This window comes from Dermacentor variabilis, chromosome 11 (genome assembly GCF_050947875.1).
Source record: "Dermacentor variabilis isolate Ectoservices chromosome 11, ASM5094787v1, whole genome shotgun sequence".
In the NCBI taxonomy this organism is placed as follows: Eukaryota; Metazoa; Arthropoda; class Arachnida; order Ixodida; family Ixodidae; genus Dermacentor; species Dermacentor variabilis.
Genome location: NC_134578.1, coordinates 47576450 through 47598621, shown reverse-complemented (window position 1 = coordinate 47598621; position 22172 = coordinate 47576450). Strand labels below are relative to the sequence as shown.

The following is a 22172-nucleotide window of genomic DNA, read 5'->3' as shown; positions in this document are numbered from 1 at the left end:
ATTGTCATCTATGTTACTCTTACACATCACCCATTACCTTTTCCTTACAGTCACCAAACATAATGAAACTGCCTCTTTTAGTTCATGGAGAACACCAGGAGAACCTAATATATCACTCGTGATAAGGTAAAAATTTAAACAGAAAGGTGAGAGTTCAATAAATAATCATAACAACACTAAACAAACCAGAAACGTCAACACTACGAGTCACATTGCAAATAAAAGACTGCCTATTCCTTCAAAGTACAAAATATCTGAAGCGCGGAGTTCTCTTGGAACATAGGGAAACCCAGCTAACGACATCAGCATGACACTTTCGAATGCTTGCTTAGTCATTTAATGCCAAATCAATAGATGTCCCAATACACGGAAATATATAAATCAGGGACTTCTGCATCGTTGGCGTAACCACCGAGCTACGGTACCTTTATGGCCGATTGCGTAAAGAGTGAAAACGCGTCAGAAATTATCGGATTGACGTCAACTTTCTCAGGGAGAATGCTTTAAACTAAGCGAATTAATGGCTTTGAACTTAAATTTCGAAAATTTCAGTACGGGTGCGAAATTGGCTTCGGGGAAATTGGCCTCCGGGGCGCGAGACGAGGACGCTTTCTCGACGCCACGACGGCTGCGCTCCCACCACCGCGGTACTCCCCCCCCCCCACCCCCCTCGCCCCGTAAGTACGCCTCGGATTGTCCGTACGTTATTTCGTTTTCATAACAGCTCTTCGCATGATCGTTTGCTTATTGGCCGGTCTACCGCTTGTGAAAAAGGTGATCACACAAGCAGTGGTCAACATTTCCGAATTTGTCGAAATAAATCTATCACACTCACATTTGCTGACGAGTTTCAACAGCGAAGCCTGGAGAATGAACTTATGCAATATAGCAATGAAAACAACATCGCCAGTCCTTACTGTTCAGTCATATCTGTAGAACCTGATCTTGTTCTTACAGTGCAAAATTTGAGTATTGGGAACTCTACTAACTAGGCAAGTTTCTGTTAGCACCACTATGCCAGCTCACAACTCGTCAAATAATGCAGATAATCTGTTGTATTTATTGACTACACTTCTAAGATTTGTGAAAAGGAAAGAAACTAGTTTTAGCTCGGTGATGAGCCCCGTAGGAGAGGATATTTTTTATGTTGATATAACGTTGTTTAGTGTCTCGGAAGCTGCTGCCCTATCTGAAGCCTCGACTTCTTGTTTAATCTGGTAAACACAATAAGTCTGATGGCAGAAGACAACACATTTTTGTTAACGTATATTGGGACGCAAGCTATATTATTCCTTATCATTATCCGTAATGCTTTCCCTTATCTTAATCGAAAAAAAAGTCGCAGAACGGTTCGTGTTAACAGCGCAGTAACCAAGCCTACGTCCACGTTAAATGCTTCCAGCCAACTATCGAACCCCAAGAAATCACACAATTGAGCACACCTCAATTTCCGAGTGAGCAAAATTCGCAGTTTCTTAGTCAGATACACCAAAGAACAGAAGGCTCCCGCACCTAGATCTGTCCTCGAAATCATTTTGACGTGAAGACAGTTTCGCAGTTTCTTCTGCATAGCCTCACTTATTACTTGTCATTTTGCTTGATTTTATTAGGTCCAAAGATAAATACTAAGTTCAAAACCAAGCATCCTTGAGCAGACATCAAAGGCCCTTTGATCCAACATCGCCTGACTCGATTACGTCTCGCCAAGCAACCGGCATAATTCGTTTTGCTGCGTGTCTGCCTCTGCGTAAATTGCCTTAAACACTTTGGCCAGCTTATCAATAAGGCAAGCAAAATCATTGCGACGCGACTTAAATTCCACGCGTCCGCTCATAAGTAACAAATTTTCAATGTGATAGCATTCACAAATAGAAACAAAAACACGCTAGTTGCTTTTCCAATTTGAGAGGACTTATAATCGCCAACCTGTATAAAAATTACACGCTAGTTTACAGTAGACAGCATTTCTGCTGCTCGATTACGTCCACTGATATCAGTACGGTTTAAAACAGTTGCTTAAAAAGTTGTTCCGCCATGATGACGTTGTTGATGCGGAGTCAAACAACAAGGAAGCCAGTACTCGCAGACTGAACGCTGTATCCGAGACTAGATACTGCCAAGTATAAGCTGCAGCGGTAGCCAGTGATGACTGCCGATACCTTGGTGCGCAGCCCAGCTCGTCTGCTGGCTCCAGCAAAGTAGTGAAGCACGGGGATGATGTCGTTCCACATTTCCCAAAGTTAAGCTCAGCTGCAGGTTGTGCTTCTCGGCAACGAGTGAGCGGACGAAGTACTGGCCTGAACTGGATAAGAAAGCAAACTAGTTTACAGTCGACTGCGTTGCTGCTGCTGAGACATTCCGACACAACCGTAAATATTTATTGCATCGGTAACTAGGCAAAGCTTTCAATTGGACTGGAACAACCTGGTTATGATATGACACTTGTTTCATTTTCTGTTCACTTTTCTGCCTCAATTTTTGTGGTCTCTTATCCTTAGTATTCTTTTGCAACGTTCGAATAGAATCCTCCAAAGGTCCAGTATCTTTACTATTGGGATTTTGCTAGATAATACTTCTTTTGAGTACAAAGAATAACAAATACTAAATTATGTGGACCGTCAACTACAGCCATGTCGCCCTGCAGATACAGTTGATTCTTTGGTTATCCTACAGTGTAGTGACAGACAAAATTGTTATGGTCTTACTCCCACTGACAAGCGAAGTGGCTATCCCCGTAGAGTGGCATCATGTATCAGCTAAACATTCCAGTCAGCGCTGCCACGGTAGCTACCTTGGTTGATTTGTTATTTTTTCTTTAAGGAAAGGATTACCACATCTGAAACTGTTTAGCATGCCTCTGCAGTTAAGTAAAATTAGACGGAGTTTTGTTTTGACGAAAAAGTGAACATTAAGTGCATATGTGTCACAATTTTCCAACACCCCACTTTGCCTTTCTCTACTCTCGTCTATGAAGTATTGTTAACGCAGCACTGCCCTTGTTGACAAGCTCAAAAATTTCTAGAATGGATGTAATTATCTTAGTGCTCATCCACGCTCAATTTTATAATCAACGTTATGCCTTTATGCTATTCAACAAAGCGACAACAACAAGTGTATGTCCACATTTCCATTTTCCACCACTATACATATTCCATTCCTCTATACCATACTGGTGGCACTTCCTCTCCTCGAGCATAAGAACGACACGTCTGACTTTTCAACTTTTTATTACGCCGACAACAGGGTTATTTATGCATTTTATTTATGTACAATTAGGTAAACAAGAGTGTCTATGCTTCCTACGCCGGCAAAACGTGGTAAAAGATGTGTCATTGTTTTTTTAATAGGGTGGTCCGGTCATCTGTCACAATATTGTTCTCGCTTTTTTGTTATGTCCATGGATTTTCCTTAGTCTTTAGTAAAATGCAGCCACCAGGGAGACATTTTTATACTTGTCCTTGAGTGCTTGTCATGGTGTGCGTTCCGCATCGACTGAAATGTCCAAGAAATATCATACAACCATGTACATTCAGCAACAACCGTATTCCGTGGTAATTGCATTTCGCTAGATATACCGTCTTGTGCGAAGTCGTTGAATTTGCTAAATTAGTGCCGCAAAAGAATTAGCCACAAAACAAACTTGGAACTTCGCTTCCTTATACACTCACGCGTTTTGCAATTGTACGCAATTACGGGTCTGAGCCCAAAGTTGCTTGTTTAAACAGTGAGGAGGTGACTTGACACATTATAGTTCGTTCATTTGGGTCAGTTACACGCAGTCAGTTCTTTATGCTTGCTCTAAATGAAGCAGCATTCTTTTTATGTCTTTACATGAGTGAACGTTTTTTGAAGCTGATCTTCTGCCTAAAAGAGCCCTAAACAACGTACTCTTTCAAAAGCATTACTTTATTATGTCAAAATACAAACGGAAAATTCCATAGCTAAAACTTCTACCCGTTACAGCAAATGTTAAACAAATCAAAGTGGCACGACATAAAGTTAGCCGAATAGCAAGAGTATGCCTACATGTCAATTTCGCAGTGTACAATTTTCTTCTACATTGGGTTCAAAGGATAACAAAGATAAACATTAAGTCATACTAGGATGATAACCTAGTGCTGGAAAGCTCCAAATTTAGAAATTTTCGGAAAGCGATTGACTAAGAGAACAGATAGTAAAAGTCAGAGTTGCAACACAAGAGCAGGCACGACAATGTGGCGTCACGGTTTTTAAGGTTATTTTTCTGTATTGGGGCCATGGTGTGTAAGGAAAATATTTTTAAAATTTGCTCATTACTGGCGCTGACTCAATTAGAAATACAATGTAGTCAAATATTGCCAAAGAAAAGCTAACTAGGCCGAAGCAGATACCGTCCGATTCGAGGAAATTATTGCGAGCTGCTGCGAGAATTTCAAAGTGTACTGGATTTGGTTTTGGCGTATTTTCACGGTCACCACGGGTCTTCTTATGGTAAGAGTAGTTCATGTGTCTTTGTATTGTAGAAAGGCAATTTACCAATAAGGCTCAAATATATTGTTTCTGTTTGGAGCGTGTTTATAGTAATGCATTTGGGAAGGGACACAAATGTTTGTAAGCTTACTGTGTTATAAAATCGCTAATTCTTGACTCGTCTGTTTTCTCTTGATAACACTAATGCAAAGTGTACGTACATACTATAAGGAAACTAGGCACCAAGCTAACAGAGAGCACGATGGTCTACTTAACCATTTGGCGGCTTGCAACTACCGCAGATTGAATGAACAGAGCTCAAGTGTCAAATATTTTATGTCAAATGTCAAATATCTTATAACAAATGTGCTACGGGCTCCTACGCACTGGTGTGTAAAACCATGCGGTGCGGACATGAGCATTTTTTCGATACTACAAAAATGGTGAGTAACGCAATATATTAAAACATCTGAAGCACGGCTACTGCACCGTAATTCTAGCTGAGCACGCCAGTTTCACGGGTGCACTCGAGAAAAGAAATCCGTACAAGATACTACAGACTTACTGAGTACATCCCGTGATTCATCGAAGCATTGAGTAGACAGTGAATGAGGGAAGCATATACGCCTAATGTTTTGTACTAAACAGGTTATATAGCTGCTGTTATTTTTGACTAGCAAAGTCTCAAAAATGTGATCAGCAATGGTGTCATGGTAGGAGACACTACCACCTGCGTTTTATTGACTGCAGTCTTGCAGGAACAATAGACGGTGGCATAAAGGGACGGCAGGGTGTAATGAATGGCGAGATGTATCCAATAAACCTGATGTTTGCGGATGACAATAAAAAACGGCCCTAAAGAATGTCTTGCGCTTAGTGTTACACTGAAGATGATAAGGAACAAGATGCGGACGTACATGGCGCAAACTACCGACTTGTTTAATGCGGTTAAAGAGCACGTTTATATAAAAGGTTATATATAAAAAGATATCACAAGGTGAGGACATGTGATGGTGCGTTGGGCCGTAAGAACGTCGTTGGCTTGCACACGTTCCTCCTGGAAAACTCGACCTCAGCTTCGATAAGCATGATGGAAGGAGTGCTAACGCTCTTCTCTTTGTATTTTGCTATCGCATGTGCTTCCCATATTTCTCGCTCGGTTTTTGTTTTGATGTACCAATGACTGTGGTGCTTTCTAGTAGCGGGGAGCATCTGCACTGCTTAGAATGCGCAGCCAAGTATCTCTGGCGCAGAAGGGCAGCGGATTGGGCGAGTTGGTGTTGCATGGTAACAATAAAATTCAAACAGCGCTAAACGACAGGACCAGAATGAGGAGGAGCGCCGTGTTTGTCTCCTCCTCATTCTGGTCCTGTCGTTTAGCGCTGTTTGAAATTTTACTGTTACCATCTCTGGCGCGTGTATTTGTGCTCCCGTAACGTGTCGTTTAGACAGCGTCCGGTTTGCCCAATCTACACTTTCCCGCGATGTAGTGCGAATTGGTAAACCACTGCACTAGCGCATTCCACGTACTTTTTCACGTGCTTAGGCTGACAGAAGGTAGCACTTGGCTTTCCTTCTTTGGATCCTGCGTTCACTCTCTTGCACATGCCTTTTAGCTTTTGCGGAGTGGAGAACAGTACTTGAACATCATGGCGTTGGGCTATATTTTTTTTATTTTATGAGACGATCCATGCATGTAACGACACACCGCGCGTTTTTTCCATCTGTCTTTTTCTGATGTTTTTTGCCTTTTTCTGTTCGCTATGATTTCCGGCAGCATGTTTACACAGATCCGAGTTTGCCAGGTAAACGGATGCAATTCAACGATGTTTTTCCGGCCCAACGCATTATCACATGTCGTCACCTTGTGTTATCTTTTTTATATCTCCCCCGCCCCCCCACATCAGCTTATATATGAGTGTTTATTTCACCACTAATAAACAAGTTGGTAGTTTGGGTCATTAAGTTCACGACTTGTTCCTAATGTTCGTCAGCGTAACACTAAGCGAAATACAATCATGAACGTCCACCAACTAGCCCCGTTCATTGCTTCTCTAAAGATGATATAACAAATGACCACTTTCCATAAAAACGAAAGCCTAAACCTGCGCTTGAGAGAAAATTAGTTTATTAATGAACAAAAATAGGGAGCACTAAGTCCCGTTCTGCTAAGCGATCTCTACACAGACTTAAGCTTTTCCTCTCTGTTTCTTTCGCAATTTTTGAAAGAAACATTATTCCCTTCTACAGCATTCCTTCCGTGTGGAACATTTCTAATCTTTTTTTTTCGTCGTTCCCAGTAAACACAACAATAACTGGCCGGCAAAAAATGCGCGAATTTGAACTACATCGACTTCTTAATTGTCATCGCTTGGCATATAGTTGTTTTACTGCTTTCCGTACACTCTATTTCTTGTGGTTCTGTTGAGCCGTAACATCGCGAGTAAATATTAAACTTATTTTGTTGCCAATACAACACGTGCTGCTCCTAGAAATTATATTTGTTGAACACCAGTGAGAAATATATCATGAATTGAAGAATTGTGCCCGCTACTCAGGGCTGTCACAAGGATTTATAAAATGCAACCACTGAAACTTCGTAGAGTAAGAAAATACGAGGTATACTTACGTAAAGCTTTCGTTCATGTGCTTTCGATCGGACCGATGAAAGTGTGCGCCCCTCGTTGAACCAAAGCTGAGATTCAGTGAGTTTCATTAAGCACATGAACTCAGAACAGTCAGGCAAAAACACGAACTAATTCAATAATGCACATGCAACGATAACATTGAGATTACAATGTACAACTGTGTTGTTCCTGACCTGACAGATAATTACATATGTCTTTTTAACTATAGAGATACTTAGTTTATTCAGCGACGTTTTTGTCACATGGTGTGAAGGCGTATAAATACGGTCAAACCTGATTGAAGTGAAACATTACCGGCTCCGTACTGCTTCTGTGACGCGTAAAAGTCGCTGTTGATGTTAACCTATGCCAGCCAATAGTAAAAAAACCCCTACAGCGATACTCTCATGGTAGCCTTCTCGCAAGCAGCCAGAATACTGGACAACTTTCGCTTCCCGAATTTGTTTTACAGAGGAACTATGTAGGTCTACCCTCCCATACATTTCTCAATGTGCGTGCCTCAAAACTCCCGCGCACTCTATAAGGAGCCAAATCAAGCCAGTAAGGCATGATCTGACACCTTGCGTAGCAAGAGGAATGCTAAGAAACCACCCGATACATAGTTTCATGCAATAATTACTGGACGAAACTCTGGCGCTAGTGTCTCCGAGAGCGGCAATCGCGGCGGTTCAGCCGACATGAAAGCTATGGAAAATACATGGATTTGCCTAAACTTCGTCCTTCTGACTTAAAACGCCACTACGGCTTTGTAAATTCGTCATTTTCAACAAAGTACCGTATAATGACGAATTAAATAAACATTATTAAAATCATCTACTGGCAGGATTCGAACAGTGGTCCTCCAGAAATCCGATATAGAAACCAATACGCCAAGGATGCATGCATCAACAAGCGCAACAGAAACGCCCTTATTAATTTCATGCACGTCAGCCAGCCTCTTGAGACGCTTGGCGCGTTTCAATTTGGCCACTTCGACAGATTGAGCCCCTAATAGTAGTGATCGCGCTTGTTCGCAGAGTATACTATAGAAGCGGAAGGAAAAAAGCCCTAAAATAAGCAAACTTTTGCACTCAGAGCTGTGCTTTGTCTCTTTAACAGCTCCGCTGGTAGCCCACATTCAGAGTGGAATGACTGCAGTTTTTTTTTTCACTTGTAGGTTATTACTATGCGGTATTAACGCGATAGCGTTATGGGCCACGTGTAGCGTAAAATCCGGCGTCGGCGTCTTGCGTCGGACATCGTTTACCGGAAAATCATTCCTTACAGCAACTATGCAGGCACTTCGCGCGGCACAGGGATGTTGCTGAAATAATGAATTTTCACAGAATAAGATGCGTCAGAAAAATCGTAAACCACATGCTAAACACATCCTACAGACATGATAGCGTCATTATGCAAATAAAAGTGAGGCGTGCAGACAGGACACAAGAGTAGAGAAGTGGACAACTCTTGTGTCCTGTCTGCACGCCTCACTTTTATTTGCATAATGAATCCTTACCAACTAGCTCAGCATTCTGTCATGATAGCGTCGGATTGTAATTTGAATATACGAGAAAACATAATTCTGTTACGCGGAATCAGAACATACACCTATCTTTCATCGTTTCTACCATTCATACAGTAGCGCGCAGTACTCGGTTCTTTGCACCAACACCATCCAGATGGCGCTCGCCTCCGCGCATTCGCGCCCCACGCAAAAGGCCCCGATTTCTCTAGAATGCTCGCTCGCTCACTCTCGTAGGTAGCGTTCGCTGCTAGCCTTTCCCGGGAAACGTTACATTTTTACGTGCTATGCTGTTGCACGGGCTCTTCGAATCTATTCGTCTGGCATGAGTGTCCTATGTTATCGTCGAAAAGAAAAGCTTACGAAACAAAATACTGTAAGGAAAGATAACGTACGTGAGCGCAGTCACCAGCATCGACATCATCAAGCATGCCACAGAGGCTCGCTTTAGCGGACTGCGCTCCGTGCATCTTAGAACCAGCTGTCGCTACGAACCCCAATAAATCTCCTTTATAAGTGGTGGAGTCATGCGGGGTAACGTTCCACTCTACCATCTTGTAACTCCGTTCTCGGACGCTACCCTCTGCCATGCCGGTCGCCGACCAGCAGACTCTTCCATCGTCACCCGTCCCTTGCGCTGGCACCGTTCGCCAGCGGGAACCTCCCATCTTCAGTGGAACCGACGACAATGACGTTTAAGAGTGGATGTCGTCCTACGAACGGGTAAGCGTTCACAACAAATGGAATGACTCGGACAAGCTGGCTAACCTATCATTCTACCTCGCGGGCGTGGCCAATCTCTGGTTCAGAAATCATGAGAGGGATACCCGAACGTGGTCGGCGCCCATGACGTCGATTACAGAAGTATTTGACCGACCCGCCGTCAGGAAACTCCGAGCAGCGTTTGCGTACACGAGCACAGGACACAGGTGAGACATTCACCAGCTATAGAGAAGACGTTCTCCATTTGTGCAGGAGCGTGAATGCTGCCATGACGGAAGCGGAAAAGATCCAGCGCGTCATGAAGGGAACCGATGATGAGGCGTTCCGGATGCTTCTGGCCAACGACCCGCACACTGTTGGCGACGTTATCAGCTTGTGCCAGATCTATGATGAATTAGGTAAGCAGCGAGCTCGGACAAGACGACAACCCACACCAAATGCGGCGTCACTTTGCAGCCTGACCACCGGCCCAGAACAAGCCTCCCTGATAACCCAAATCAAGTATTTCGTCCGCGAAGAAGTTGCACGACAGCTATCTCTGGTGTCCGTTACTCAGAAGTCTGCCAGCACTTTGCCGTCTCATCTCCGTAACGTGATCCATGAAGAGGTCGCGGAAGCGCTGCCGCCTGTTCACCAGCAAGATGTCGTGACTACACCACTCACTTATGCTACGGTTGCTGCAATGGCCCCTAGCACTGTGCCCGTGCGACGCTTCCAGCAGCCTGTGCACCACCCTCCCCCTCCCGTCCCCTGGACCACCACTGCCGTCGCTAACCCGCGGTGTACGCCGGACAATCGCCCTATATGCTTCGCATGTAGGTAGCCCCGGTCACGTCGCAAGGTTCCGCCGCCGCCGATCGCAGAGGTTCGATGACGATCGACGAGCGCCCTATGTGCCGCCTGATCCAAATGCGCCTTACGGGCCCTGCGACCCATCACCAGCTAGCTCCCAGGCTGGTCGCCGTCGTCGCCTCGGACGCCTCCGGTCACCCTCTCCACGTCGCCGATCGCTTTCCCGTATGTGTCGACGACCGGTCTCTAACAAAGGCGGAAACTATACGACGCAGTTCCCGAGGCAAGAACTGCGCAAGTGTCGACATGCGGAAGTCCTCCTGCTTTACCTGTCAATGTCATTGATGTGTTTATCGAAGATGTCACTACAGCCGCCCTCGTCGATACCGGTGCCGCTATTTCAGTTATGGATGCCAGGTTTTGCCGCTCACTTCGTAAAGTGACGACGTCTCTGTCTGGATTCTCGCTTCGTACGGCGAGTGCTCAACCTATTCACCCTACCGCTGCTTGTACAGCCCATGTTACCATACAGGACGTTCTATACACGATTGAGTTCATAGTTATTTCATCGTGCTCCCACGCCGTTATTCTAGGATGGGATTTTCTATCACGCCACAATGCCATCATCAATTGCGCTCGGGCTGTGATTGAACTTTTCCACTTTGGTGACCTGGTGACCACTTTAATGCTCATCCTGCCGCTAAAATTCTCGTGAAAGAAGACACCTGTATTCCCCCGTGCTCTTCAGCATTCGTACCAGTCTTCTGTAGTACCATATCCAACGGGACGGTCTTCTTCATGCCCTCTCATCACTTTGTTACCAGAAAAGCGCTTCCTTTGCCCTTTGCAGCTCTTGACCTTGCCGCCGGTGTCAGCACGATGCCCATTTCTAATCATCTTTCATCGCCCCTATCACTGTTCCGCCGCGAATGCCTTGATTACGTCGAGTCGGTCGATTCAACACGAGTTGCCTCCGTCCTGGACGAAGTGCCTTCTACTGCCATCCATGAACTGAGTGCCCTCTCCGTTCCCGACTCAACATGGACTGGTGTGTTCAGCCTATTCATCGCTGAACACCTAACACATTCGCAGCGATCTCAACTTCTCGCAATCCTCCAGCACTTCCGCCATTCTTTAGACGTTGCGCAAACATCTCTTGGACGTGCATCGACAGTCGAGCATCACATCGACACTGGCTCTCACTCACCACGGCGCCAAAGACCATATCGCGTGCTCACTACGGAACGTCGCGTCACTGCAGACCAGGTCGATGACATGCTCCGTCGAGGCGTCACTTAACCTTCACACAGGCCATGGGCCTCTCACACGATACTCCTCCCAAAGAAAGACGGTTCCATCCGCTTCTGTGTTGATTTTCGACTGTTGAACAAGATCACGCTGAAGGATGTCCACCCATTATCACGCATCGATGATGGTCCGGACTGTTTGCAGGGAGCCGAGACTGTTTGCAGGGAGCCGAGTTCTTTTCTTCGCTGGATTTGCGGTCAGGCTACTGGCAGGTTCCGATGGCGGAGGCTGATCGCCCGAGAAGTGCCTTTGTTACACCAGACGGCTTGTATGAATTCACCGTCATGACTTTTGAACTTTGCAACGCACCTGCTACGCTCGAAAGAATGATGGATACTGTTCTGCGTGGCCTCAAATGGAAAATCTGTCTTTGCTATCTAAAAGACATTGTGGTGTTCGTCCCTGATTTCGCAACGCACCTGCTCCCCCTCCAGCACGTACTCACTTGCTTGACCAACGCCGGATTGAAACTTAACCGGAAGAAGTGTCGGTTTGCTGTTCGTCAGCTCAGAATTTTAGCTCATGTCGTGTCAAAGAAGGGCATTCACACGGATCCCGAAAAGCTACGTGCTCTTACGGCGTTCCCACAACCTACCACTATGAAAGAGCTATGCAGTTTCATCGGCCTCTGCTCTAACTTCCGGCGATACGTTCAAAACTTTGCTACAGTTATATTGCCTCTCACGCAGCTCCTTGGTGGCGCTAGAGATATCTCATCATTGTCTCCAGAGTGTCACGACGCCTTCACAACCTTGCGCCGTCTTCTCAAGACGCCACTCATTCTTCGCCATTTTGACCATCAAGCGCCAACAGAAATCCATACCGATGCAAGCGGTGTAGGCCTTGACGCTGTGACGCTGTGACGCTTGACGCTTGACGTCAACTTGGCCACACAGAATATGTCGTCGCATACGTGAGTCGCACGTCAGCCAAGGCAGATATCAATTACAGCGTAACAGAAAAGGAATATTTGGGCATTGTGTGGGCGCTTGGCAAGCTTCGCCCATATTTATACGGGCGATCTTTTGACGTAGTGACAGATCACCACGCACCATGTTGGCTGTCGACGTTAAAAGATCCATTGGGCCTCTTTGCCCGCTGAGCATTGTGAATTCAAGAGTATGACATCCGCGTGGTTAACCGTTCCGGGCGAAAGCACTCCGACGCCGATGCGCGATCCCAATCACTGCTTCCCCTGAAGGTCAGTCACGACTCCTCCTGCGAGTGCACATTGTCCTCTCTCGACTTTGACGCTATGGCAGCTGCACAGCGCACTCATCCCTGGACTGCATCTCTGCTCGACCTTCTCTCGGATACGTGGAAAGTTCCAGCGTCACGGACGCTTCAGCGCCAAGTTCCTCATTGTGCGATTAGAGACCGGCTACTGTATCGACGCAACTATGCCTCAGAGGGACGCACCTGGTCACTCGTCATTCCGATAATCTTGCGATCAGAGCTCTGCTCCTCGTTCCACGTCGACCCTCAGTGTGGCTCTGCGGGAGTCTTCAAGACCTACGAAAGACTTCGACACCGCTATTACTGGCGGGGAATGTATAACTTCGTCCGAAACTTCGTCCGCTCTTCTCGTGAGTGCCAACGCCGCAAAGCGCCACCGCGCAACTTACAATGGCCATCCCGACCTTTGGTCGCGCGGACACAGATCTCTAAGGGCCCCTTTCGTTGACTCCTACCGGCAACAGGGGGATAATCAATGCGGTAGACCACTTAACACGTTATGCGGAGACTGCTGCTCTACCAAATGCTACAGCGCAGGAGGTCGCCAATTTCATACTACGCCGACTTCTCCTTCGTCATGGAGGTCCACGTTAACTTTTAAGTGAAAGAAGCAGTGCCTCCTTATCTGAAGTCATCGAATAACGGGTTGCTGAATGCGCTATTGTTCATCGTAAATGCACTGCTTATCAGTCACTGCCTAACGGTACCACAGAACGCTTTAATACAACTCTTGGTGATATGCTTGCTATGTATGTCTCACCTGATCACTCTAATTGGGACCTAGTTCTTCCATTTGTCACCTACGTCTACAACACCGCGACTCAGGCCACTGCCGGGTCCTCACCCTTTTACCTTCTTTACGGCGTTCATCCTTCGCACACAATCGACACCACTCTGCCCTACCGGCTGGACCCATTCGAATGCCTGCCGATCTCGAGAGGCGCTAGACACGCCGAAGAATGTCGTCAGCTGGCCCAACGATTCACCTCGGACGTCCAGAACCGTCAAAATGCCGTTCACGACGCCCAGAACTCGACTCCAAATTTTCCCCCTGGCACCCTCGTCTGATTGTTAGTGCCACACCGCACGCCTGGGCTCGCTTCCAAACTCCTTTCGAAGTACGACAGGCCATAGCGCGTTCTCGAGAGAACGTCCCCCGTTAATTACCTGGTTGAGCCGCGAACGCCGCCGTCCGACATGCGACATCATAACCCCGAAGTCGTTCACGTTCAACGTCTCAAGCCATATCACCATTCTACCGTTCTTCTAGAAACCTAAGTCGCCAGAATGGCTCCTTTATTTCCACGGGGCCATTGTAAGGAACATAACGAACTTGAGCGCAGAGTCCGCAGCATCAAGCGCGCAGCAGAGGCTTGCCCTAAGGAACTGTGCTCGGTGCATCCTAGAACCGGCTGTCACTACAAACCTTAATAAATCTTCTTTGTAATACTCCTATATCTACACTGAATATACTGCAAGAATATGGCAGCAACGGAGGACGACAGCGTGTCTTGTTGTGAGGTGGAATTCCATGAGTGTTCTTTGGCAAAGTGATATAGCATTTTCAGTTAATTTATTGAAATAAATGGGTGAAATATATAAAAACGCATCAATGCCCAACAAAAACCGTGTTTAAACCCAGTGAAAGTAGAAGGTCGGATACAAAGGAAAAAAATTAAGCGGCGCGCAGGCAGAACGCTAACCTGCGCCTCAATAAGGACACCGAAAGAGTATCCGCACATGCGCTTATGGCACTCGCAACCAAAAACTTCCAGCCCAGTAGCCGCCGTTTGCCGTCGTAGTCGCAGCTAGGAGCCTTAGTAATGTTACTTTTCGTATGTCAATCTGTATCTCTATATTTCAAGAGTATTTAAGCACAGAACCACCTTGGATTAACCAATGTGGCATGCCCATTCCGAAAGGTTGGAAACGTTGTTTCAACACACGCACACACATATGTGTGTGTGGGGTGGGGGGTGCTTGTGAACGGGAAAATTCACTTACATATATGAACAAGAAGTAAACATAGAGGCCCGATTATTATTGTTCAAATCATATGAAGCTAACAAACAATGACACCAAAGGCAGCATACGGGAAATTATGTGTAATTGTCAATTAAAATAATGAAATTATAAATAAATGGAAATGAAAGCGGATGAAAACACAACTGTCCGCAAGTTGGATACGAACCCACCTCTTCGAATTACGAGTTCTTATATACCTCTTAATGAATACTGCCAATTGAGCTGCCGCGACGCTGTTTTTTCACACAAAATACCCTGGAAAGTAGAAATGTCACAGGCAGGATCATCGCATCTTGACCGTGAAGCTCCTCACATATGACCCTGCACATGGGTAGACCTAACATAGGTAGATCAGCCTCGCCGAGAAGATGTGCGATGTATTAAAAACGCGGTATTCAAAGGAAGTGAAGCTTGTCAAGCGGTTAGCATCTATAGTGGTGCTGTCACTAACCATTGTTAGATTTCGATCCAGCAGGGGTGCTAAATATGAATAGCTGACTCCCTTCCAAATGTTGCGCATGCTTTCTGCATCCACGATGTTGCTATTGGCGCGTCGGCAAAACGCAAGACATCTTCAATGTACCAGGTGTACGACTCGCCTTCGTATTGGGAGCAGTCGGCCAGCGTCTTGATGGCGACATCGGATAGGCCAGCAGTAGTGCCGAACATTTATCGGTACGTCAGCGGTGAGGGCGACCCCATCAGCAATTTTCTGTTCATAGGTGAAGAGCCATGTTTTCGTGACGTGGGTGAATTAGAACGCGACGTTTACTGATGTTCGAAGGTCGTTCCACTTGTTCTAGTTGTTCACACTGTTGTAGTTGTCGATTCAGTCTTGAATGTCGCCATCACGGAGTCCCGTGAAGACCTCAGTTACTCGCCGCGTGATCCTGCCGACTATTGACGACGCAACATCACATGCTTGAGTAGCAAAAGCTGCAGTGCTAATTGAACCAGAGTGACTGTTGTCCAAACATTTCGGTTGCAGACTGCGCAACTGGCAGCTAGAGCGCCGTTTGAGGCAAAACGGGGAATCTGGTATGGCACAGGCATTGAGAAAAACCGCCGCCAATTTCAAGCACGCAAGCAGACCGAACACTTATTATACAAGGATGCAGATAGCACGCGGCAAGATGAATATCTAGAATGGTTGTCATTGAAATACAGATGAAAACAATGTATATGTATTTTCGCGTTCTTTTTTTATTGTGAACATAATTTTTAACATTTCCCAATTGCTTGTTGCACAATTCTACTTGTTAACTGGACTGCTCCTGGAGGCAGACATAGTTGGCGCAATAATAATATACATGTTCGACTAATTATGTAGTGTTTGCTAATGAACTCATAAACTAGCTACATTACGCCACATGTTGCAATTTACAAATTATAGTCGACGACTCTTACAGTCGTATCCACTTCCGAGCAATTCTGAGGAAGACACCAGTGTATAGATATTCGTAACCAAAATTTTCGACGAAATGCATTAATTACTGTTTTAGTAACTTTCGATCTTCAATTCACAAGAACTTATTTTGTTAAAAAATAAATAGGACAGTGTGTTTTCAGAGCTAGTTCGACTGCACAGACCTCACAACTAGTGCTAGTTTCAGAATTTGTTCGAAGTGCACATGTCTTGTCAAATACCTGTCTTCAATTCATGTATTGCAATATGCGGGCTAAAGCGATTACTTGAAAAGTCAATTATTAGAACTTTGTTGCGCATTGATTTCATGTGTAAGTAATGCATACATCTTCGAGAATTCCAGCTTATCAGGATATTTCTGTTAAATCGCACAGGCGATTTTAAACATTCTGTTATCGGTAAACTGAAACACCTGGTATATACGAGGTGATCATTTGTAAGTTTTCCGGAATACTTAAAAATTGCATGTTGCAACTAAAATGTTCTTGACTTTGAGCTGCACTATTCAATGTTGCTGACATTACTTGCATGGCAAATCGAAGCACATAACAAAGTGATTAGGTAAATCAATAAATAGCATCTTCATTTATCACTTTGCAGCACATATAGCAACTTATACATTTTAGCAGGTGGGTTTGCAAGGCTTGAAACACTTGGAATGAATTTCCAGAATGACACCCTCTTGAAGATATGCACCATAAAACTCGCTGTAAATATGCACGGTTGTTGCACTAAGTTTTTTTAAGGAAACGCCCTTTTACGCATTAAAGCGCAAAAATAACTGGAATGCCCATACATTTCCTGCTTCGCATTGGGAAGTAATAACGCAATACTGCTGTCATCCTCGAGATTCATTTCAAGTGGATACGTCTTTCAGACTCATTGGCTACAATTAGTCAATTGCAGCATGAGCCGTAAAGTGATTATTTATGAAGTTAATTAGTACCTTTTGGTCAATTAGTTGACAATGTATTTTGATTTCCCGTGCTAGTAATATGCATGTCTTTGAGGAACCCAGCTCATGAACAAGAATTATGCCTGCTGCCACAGGTGATTGTTAAAAATTCCAGAAAACTTAAAAAATTATCCCCCGTATTTGACACCTCATACTCTTGAACAAGAGGAGCGGAGTGTCCGCATAATTGCGGCAGGCATAAAACAAGAAATTGTGCGCTTACATGTACGCTGCTGCTCGGGCCGGAAATTCATAGGGGTCCACATTTACAAAGCGCACCACCGCAGCGCTCACGTTCATGCTACAAAATGTTCCTCTCGTCTCCACATCTGCAAATAAAGTGCATAGCGCCAAGTTGCTACTGAGGATCATTGGTTTTGGTATCAAGCTGAGTTAATTAGTGCTGGGTAAGCTTAAAATTCGAGCGTAATAACACTTTCCGAAGAAGCAATCCCAACTGCTCGCGCTCTACGCACCCACATTGTGGCATAGGTGACTTCACGTGCACAGCAGGGAAAATAACGCCACCTAAAATAAGCAACAACACTGACTTTCGCGGGGAAGAACGGGTTGGATAGTTTGTGCGCTGCCATTCATAAGTTTGCCCTAGTCCTGTCAGGCACAAGATCAAGTTTGTGTTACACACATATAGTCGTGGATAGCATGCCACTAAGATGCGGACGTGTATGCATAACTCAGGAAAATTTCTAACGAGTGCGTAGAGGAGCAAACGCAGTCTGAAAAGTTTCAGTGGCTCACATTTAGCAAGACATCGCTGGGACTCCGCTGGCAAACCATCATTCATTATTTTATGCAACCACGCTTTTGCTTGGACGTAATAGTGACACGTGTACTTGTTTATCTTTTCCGTGTGACCGCTTGTCACCACCTAACAAATGTTATCGCACAGCGCAGCACGCGCCTGCATGTATCGGAAGTTCCTGGAATGTAATCGATGGTTCTATCCACTGTCTGTCACCGAACCTTGTGTAATCTGATTGCATATATACGCGACGCGAGTAGTGTAGAACTATGTGATTGAAAGGTGGGTCCCAGCGATTAATCTGGAACATTCGACGACTGATGTAAAAAAGCCGATGCGCTTGACCCGCTGATTAGATTTCGACGACCGTCGATCGTGTTCGTCACTGTTGCTCTGCTTTGAGTGTAACTTGCTTTGTGGGCACAAGTTAGCCCAATAAAACGCTAGTTTCGCAATTCACCGTTTTGCTTTGTTCACCGTCATTACCACGTGACAATAAATATCATCTTCCGAAATGTTAGAGTAGCCTATTTTGTCAAGCACGAAGGTAAAACCTGCGTAAGCCAAGCTTCCTTAGCATCAGTCGATAGCGATTTATAACATTTTGAATAGGGTGATTTGCAGCTAACGAGAAACTATGACACTCATTTCACTTGTGCAGAGCACAAGCTCGTAGTCTCACATTAAGTGTTTACGCAATTGACTGCCAGTTTTTAGCTTCGTATTCTTGTTTTTGGGTACCTGCCTTATGTTGTTCATCACTGTTGCGTTGTCTTATGTAAAAATTCAGCAATAACAGCCAACCTAAATAAATACGCAGATACGCAAGGAGAGGAACAAAAAGAAATCAGTCATTATGTAACTAAGCTCGACAGGTATTGTATAAACTTTAATGCCACATTTGAGTTAACGCTATATATGGTGCACGAAACAGCTGAATCGCTCCTTCGGAAGTTCTTACCCACTACAAGCATAATTACCAACAACTTTTGCCACACAAGGTATACGTAACTTTGGCACTACTCCATGTGTTTTACCACTGTTTCGAAAATATTCTTCATCATACCTGGCATTCACGCAACTTCCTCTCCAGATGACACAGCGTAGTAACACAGCTGGGTAGTTGCAATGTAGTTTATGTAGCTTTCGCGTACTTAGCTATGCAGCTCTAATGTTATAAAAAATGACATTGTGGCAGGAACTCCCCGCTGGAGCATTATCATATAGTACGTGACACTCTTGACAATCATCACCTATGAAGCTTATATTCTTCCTTTGAAACAAAGACTAACCATACTTTAGAAGATAAGTAACTCCAAAGAATATCACGCACAGTATGACGATGTCCCCTGTGAAGTAGTTTTTTACGATCAATCTTGTTTTTTTTTTTTTGGTAACCCAAAGGAATGTTCCTCTAGCGTTTCGTTTCTGGCATTCTTTGCCCGCCGATGCACTCGCCTGCGTTCCAGTACGTCCTCTTCGGAAGCTTTTCTCTGTTGTTGCAAACTCAATTCTCCCGTTGCTTGCGTGTTCCGTGCCATGCTTTGCCCGTGCAAGCTCTCGCCTGCGTTTTAATTGCGCCTCCGCAAAGGCTGCGTTTGCTCTACGCTTACTCGCCGCAATTTGACGTCTCTGTTTCGTCACTGAGCAGTTTTTTAGGGCCTCAACTTTTTATCTTGATTGTTTTCAGAATACTGCGCTAAAGGGCGCGGATGGCAGCCCGCGATCGGGCTCAAGAGGTCTGGTCGCAATTAAAGATCGCGAATGTCCGGATCCGGATCCCGTAAGATCGCCGTCGCAAAAGACCGTGTAGCGACACTCGATCCAAATCAAGCATAATCCGGATCGGCCCCAGTGGCGATCAGACGTGTATGCGTGACACAGGTATAAAACAAGAGGTGTCCTCGTTCCGTTTCTTCTCGGTGCCCTTCGCAATATTTCAGCGAGGTGTCACGTAAGAAACTGTACAAACACCTCGTTGATGTGTGGCTTCCTGTGCCATTGTACCATGAATTATACTGTGCCAGCACAGGAAAAGATGTTTTGAAACGTGTTAAAAGACTCCTCGTCACGCCAGGGGTTAAAATCTATTTTTTAACCTGCACACAGGAACTTAACCCCTTAACACATGGTCAGAAGGTACAGCTTTATTTGTTCCCTGAGGTACTCATTGTTTATTAATTCATGTAGCAACCGACATTCCTATGCTGGCTGCACCACCCTACTTGCACCTCTTATAGACACTAGCCGCAGCGTTCCCTCAAGTAATATTGTATGTATATGTGTGGTTTTGTTTTTGCGCGTATGTGTACCGTCCCACTGCGGCTTTCTGCCAAAATATAGCGTTGGATCTTCTTGCGTCAACAAGTAGGTGGCGCAGTAGACGTACAGAAGTTTGTGTATTCCCTGAAGTTCAAGCTTTGATGGCTCTACGGAGTGTTGCGGGAGGACGCGAAACGGAGAGGACGAACGAAACCGAGCAGAAAAGGACCCCAAAACCCAGCCAAACAACCATAGGCATTAATAACACCTAATTTGAAATACTTTCATTTCTAAAAATTACAGTTTTGGCTGGGATGCGAGGTTTGCCGTGCAAATGGGTGACTCCTCGGGGACTCCAGCTGGGGAGTGGATCAAAGTGCACCACTAGTCTCAGATAGTGGCTGCTAAGCACGTCTGCTCTCAGCGAGTTCAGGTGGTTTTCCTCCCAACGGCTAAATGCCGTCGTGCACGCATTCTAGCCTCCTTCCTCTCGGCTCACAAGAAGCCTTGATGTCTGTATGAGCGCTAGTGCTATATCTCTTCGCCGAGCAAGCGGTCAAACTTTGTTTGTGCATGAGCGTTATCCTCCTCTGTGCAGGATAAGGTGCGAATGTCGTCAGTCTGGGCATGCTACCGCGTCAGTGCCTTTCCCTCTGTTGCGCCAGTGACGGTTGAAAACGTTGTTGAACTGACCTCCATGTGAAAGAAATATAACAGCCGTATGAACGACGGACGTCCGGTTCACGAATGTGGTACTGTGATTGCTACGCAACGAACGACGTAGCGAGGGATAGATTATTTCTGAATATTTATCCGCGGTCGTGTAGTACAGCTCGGCTAGGAACAAACGGCCGAAAACGTGTCCGCGTACGTAGTGCCTAGGCTCAGACCCCACATTTTTCTCTCGTGACACACGTATGCCCACTCCGGTCAGAAAAAATAGGCGCATCTCACTCGTGTCTCCGCCCTTGACTAAACAAAAACACGCCTTCCGCATACCGAGCGGCGGACGCAAGAGTAGAAAGCGCTCGCTCTGGTCTTTTTCGGGGCGAAGGCGTTCTGGGTACGCTACAGAACACACGCCCGCCAACCGCAAACAGCTTTCAGCTTCAGCAGAACCTTTCAGCATTTGTGTCTTTGTCCGCAACGAAGCTTGTAGAGCTGATCACTACGAAGTGACGCATTTAAAAGTGTTTGTTGCCGTTACGGCCATGCTACCTCGACGGTCCTGAGTGCCGCTTCCAATCAGTGATGAGCTGCATAATGTAAAATTCAATATCGAAATTGGCCGGCATGTTCTCCTATGAATACTGACCCTGCCGACTGAACAAACTATGGCGTCCCGTGCTGCCAGTCTTAAAATGCGTTTACACGTCTTGTTACTGCATTACATCGTATCATAATGCAACGATACTGCCCACGTGCCATAATTTGGCAATCTTGTGTTGAAACGATGCCATTACTCTACCACGCATGGGTTGCGTGCCTATATGGCGCCATTGTCACGAAACGCATGACTGAATTGGAGCTCAATTTTGTCTCCCGCTCTGCATTCGAGAGCCATAGCACGGCCGTAGGTGTTTCGATACGCGCAGGAGGGGTCGAGTTTAAGACAGCCCACTCAGCCATAGTATCAATATCCCATAAAATTTAAATTAGTGTTCATCAGGAGTTATAAGGCTTTCAAGTATATTTCAAGACAACGTCTTTGTTTGAGGATATATATATATATATATATAGTCGGAGAGCCTACGTGACAAGCCAGACCTGCTCGCTAAAGTTTCAACAACAGGTCAGGATGCGATTCCTTCCTAAAATTGCCAGAAAGAGCGCCCCATGCCTGGTAGAATACACATAAATAATACTGTATGAAAGTTTAAATTCCGTGCTCTCGCTGTGCAATACTTCTGTGAAGCATTTTTCACTGACTGGGATTCCGTTTCTGTGGATTGAAAACAACCAAGACACTGGCTACAGTGTTACTTTGCCACGGTACCGATGTTGAACATTTCATGCTATAACATGCATTTTTGCAAGGTAAATAAGCTTTTCTTTTTTATTCGGTTGCGTTGCCTACCGAA

General features: G+C 45.4%; 1 protein-coding gene across 2 annotated transcripts in view; it reads right to left on the bottom strand.

The window, feature by feature from the left end:
• Nucleotides 1-3217: 3217 nt before the first annotated feature.
• Nucleotides 3218-22172, bottom strand: part of LOC142563911 (uncharacterized) — a 44514-nt gene continuing 25559 nt past the window's right edge. For both annotated transcript variants that reach the window (XM_075674616.1, XM_075674615.1), the window contains exons 6-8: nucleotides 17290-17395; nucleotides 7079-7144; nucleotides 3218-3492 (exon numbers count right to left, since the gene is read on the bottom strand). In XM_075674616.1, the coding sequence (XP_075530731.1) occupies nucleotides 3447-3492; nucleotides 7079-7144; nucleotides 17290-17395 (218 nt within the window). In that variant the 3' untranslated portion in view covers nucleotides 3218-3446. The remainder of the gene's footprint in view (nucleotides 3493-7078; nucleotides 7145-17289; nucleotides 17396-22172) is intronic.